Consider the following 3,480-nt stretch of genomic DNA (forward strand, 5'->3'; position numbering starts at 1 on the left):
CCCTAGTAGTTAATAACGCTGTGTAGTATATTTGAAAGTTGCTAAGAGACTCAATTCTAAAAGTCCTCATCACAAGAAAAAAAAATTGTAACTATGAATAGTGACAGATGTTAACCAAACTATCATTTCGCAATATATACAAATTTCAAATCGTTACATTGTATACCTGAATCATTACATTGTATACCTGATATAATGTTATATGTCAATTACACCTCAATCTAAACATTTAAGGACTTCCGGTCAAGATGGTGGCATAGGTAAATGTGGTACTCGAATCCTCCCACAACCACATCAAAATTACAACTAAACTACAGAACAATCATCATTCAGAACTACCTAAAACATGGCTGAATGGAAGTCCTACAGCTACGGAATTAAAGAAGAAGCCACATGGAGACTTGTAGGAGGGGTGGAGACATGGAAAAGGCTGGCGTGGTGGATAAAAACCAGGAGGGAGTTCTCAGTTGCAGAGGCCCCAGCCCAGGGTTCCAGAGCCAGAAGAGAAGTCCCCACAACTTGTAGCTGTAAAAACCAGGGGGGATTGTGACTAAGTGAGATGGAGAGCTGCTGGAGGCCCAAGCAGTTCCTCTTAAAGGGCCCATGCATGGACTCACTCCCTCTGAGCTCAAGTGCTGGGACAGCAGCTTGAAAGGAACTAGGGACCTATGAAGAGGAACTGAATTGTCTAGTGTCAGGGTGAGAGTTGGAGGGGCAGCTTTCTGCCAGACGAAAGTGTTGGCAGAGGCCATCATTCTTTTACTGAAAACCCTTCCACAGAGCCAGCAAGCAGGTGCCATATGTGAGTCTCCATCAACCTGGCTCACACAGTTCCCACCCTGTGATTCCCTGAGACCCCTCCCCATCCAAATTTCAGGCCCACCCAACCTATTTCCAGTGGCTTTTACATATAAATGGCCTGTTTTGCCTCATGCTTTAGACTTTCCTAAAGTCTCTCAAACAAGCAGCATTTGGCCTCTGTGTAGTACCTCGTACCTCTTATTAAGTGACCCCAGGCCCGGCACTCATGGCAGCGGCCTTGGTTCTCAGCTTGGCCTCACCTAGGCACCTTAAAGCCCACTGCAAGTAGCAGCCATCTGCACACCATTTTGTAATTCATGCCAGGTGCCCCCGGGCATGACACAGGTGGTGGCTAACCTTGCACCTCCCTGGAGGCCCCATAGTCAGTGCACCCAGATTACAACCCTACGACCCCCACAAGCGACCCACTCAAGGGGCAGACTCAGTGAGCACCAAAGCTCCACTAAAGCAAGTCCTGCTCTGTAGGGTGGACTCCTGCACAGTGGCTCCTCCACAGTAGTTGCAGTTGGTCCTCCCAACTGATCAGCCTGGGAGTCAATCCCTCCCAGTGACGCCAACAGCAATCAAGGTTCCTACACAGGTCATACTTGGAGCACCCAGCTTGCATGATGGGGGAGGTTGCACCCCTGGGCCCTACAGGACACCTACTACACAAGGCCACTCTACCAAGTCTAGGAGATATAGCAGCTCTACCTAATACATAGAAACAAACATAAAGAAGCAGCCAAAATATGGAGACAAAAAAAACAAAACAGGTCCCAAATGAAAGAACAGGAGAAATCTCCAGAAAACAAACTAAATTAAATGAGACAAGCAAACAACCAGATACAGAGTTCACATAATGGTTTATAAGGACACAAATTTCAAATCCAGCCTTTATTGCCATGCTTCAGGGGCTGAGGAGGAGGGAGAGGGCTCAACCCTGCTTATCTCTTCCCAGACCCAGAGGCAGCTGGAGGGCAGTCCCTGAAAGTCTTTTTCCAGCCGAGGGGCTGAGGGGAAGGGGAGATTTCTCTGCTGCTTATGCCAGGAGCAGGAAGACCTAGAGCAGTGAGCTGACCTCCAGAGGTCAAGAGACTCTCAGAATTAGGCAGGAACATCTTTTCTTTGTTTTCCCCAGAATCAATCCCAGCAAGACTAAGGATTTTAGTGTTAATCATTAGCTATCCCTGTTTGCTACGAGTGTTAAGAACTAAAACATTAGCAGCAATCTGCATCTACCTCTGTGTTCCCACCATATTCCATGCTTCTTCAGCTGCCTGGTTGCTGGAAATGGCCCTTGGATTTCTTCCCTCCCCAGGCTTGGGTCTTTGCTAGGAGCCTTGGTCGCCCTGTCCCTGCAGGTGGAAGTAGATAGAACCGACCACGCTTACATTTTTTTTTAATTTTTGGCCATTTTTCATTGTTTTTCAGTTACAGTTGACAGAGGGCCCAGGGTGTATGTGGGGGAGATGTTGGAAGGGTAGATGGGCTTAGGAAACTCTTGGGTTCCCCAAACAGTACTGAGGGCCTGGGCGCCCAGGGCCTGCTGGCTCCAGGGACTGAAACCCTGAGGTAGGCACCCCCCAGAGTGAGATGCTCATAAAGAGGCCCTGATATCACCCCCTCCCCCTGTTCAGCAATGAGGAACAGAAAGTCTGGAGGGAGAAGTGAGGGCAGAGCCTGGGTGGGCAGGAGGCTGAGAAGAGCATGAGGGGCCGGGCATTGGGGCAGTGCCATGAGGGGACGGTGGGAGTACTTTAGCTGCTGCTCTGCTGCTCCTGCTCATGGATGAGGCTGGCGATGGGGCTGGTGATGCCTCCTATCAAGGTCCAGTACTCATCAAAGCTGATGCATCCATCGTGGTTGGCGTCCAAGTCCCGGATGAGCTTGTCAGCAGCCTTTCGATTCCCCGTGTCCATCAGCATGTGGTTGAGCTCTTGCTGAAGCATCTTTTGGAAGCTGCTCTTGCTGATCTTGCTCTTGCCCAGGCTGTACTTAGACACATATTTGTAGAAGTTTTCCACCAGAACCGCAACCGCCTTCTCCTGCTCTGTGCAGCCGTCCGCCATCTCACTGCCTCACTCCTCAAGGGGCCTGGGCACCATGAGAATCACAGATGAGAAGAGACCCCACAGGCCAAACCTCCTCCCCCACATACACCCTGGGCCCTCTGTCAACTGTAATTGAAAAACAATGAAAAAATGATCAAAAATTAAAAAAAAAAATTTAAGCCCGGTCGGTTCTGTCTACTTTCACCTGCAGGGACAGGGGGACCAAGGCTCCTAGCGAAGACCCAAGCCTGGGGAGGGAAGAAATCCAAGGGCCATTTCCAGCAACCAGGCAGCTGAAGAAGCATGGAATATGGTGGGAACACAGAGGTAGATGCAGGTTGCTGCTAATGTTTTAGTTCTTAAAACTCGTAGTGAGCAGGGATAGCTAATGACTAACACTAAAATCCTTTGTCTTGCTGGGATTGATTCTGGGGAAAACAAAGAAAAGACCTGTATCTGGTTGGTGGGGGAAGAAGACAAAGAGTCACCATGAAATGTGGGATGCAACTGATCTCAGCAATGTTGAAGAGCAAGAGACTTGCAGCTGAGAGGGAACCTGAAATGGTCAGCCTCCTGGAGTTCACAGAAATTTTCAGGAAGCCTTCAAACTTCTTCCAGAATGAGG

At 49.1% G+C, this 3,480-nt stretch overlaps 1 protein-coding gene across 1 annotated transcript in view; it reads right to left on the reverse strand.

Annotated features, from left to right (window-relative positions):
* Positions 1 to 2,074: 2,074 nt before the first annotated feature.
* LOC102242397 (protein S100-A16) overlaps positions 2,075 to 3,480 on the reverse strand; it is a 2,704-nt gene continuing 1,298 nt past the window's right edge. The window contains exon 2 of the mRNA XM_014530723.1: positions 2,075 to 2,898. Within this exon, the coding sequence (XP_014386209.1) occupies positions 2,562 to 2,873 (312 nt within the window). The 5' untranslated portion in view covers positions 2,874 to 2,898 and the 3' untranslated portion in view covers positions 2,075 to 2,561. The remainder of the gene's footprint in view (positions 2,899 to 3,480) is intronic.

The sequence above is a fragment of the Myotis brandtii genome, unplaced genomic scaffold, assembly GCF_000412655.1.
Source record: "Myotis brandtii unplaced genomic scaffold, ASM41265v1 scaffold118, whole genome shotgun sequence".
NCBI classification, from domain to species: Eukaryota; Metazoa; Chordata; class Mammalia; order Chiroptera; family Vespertilionidae; genus Myotis; species Myotis brandtii.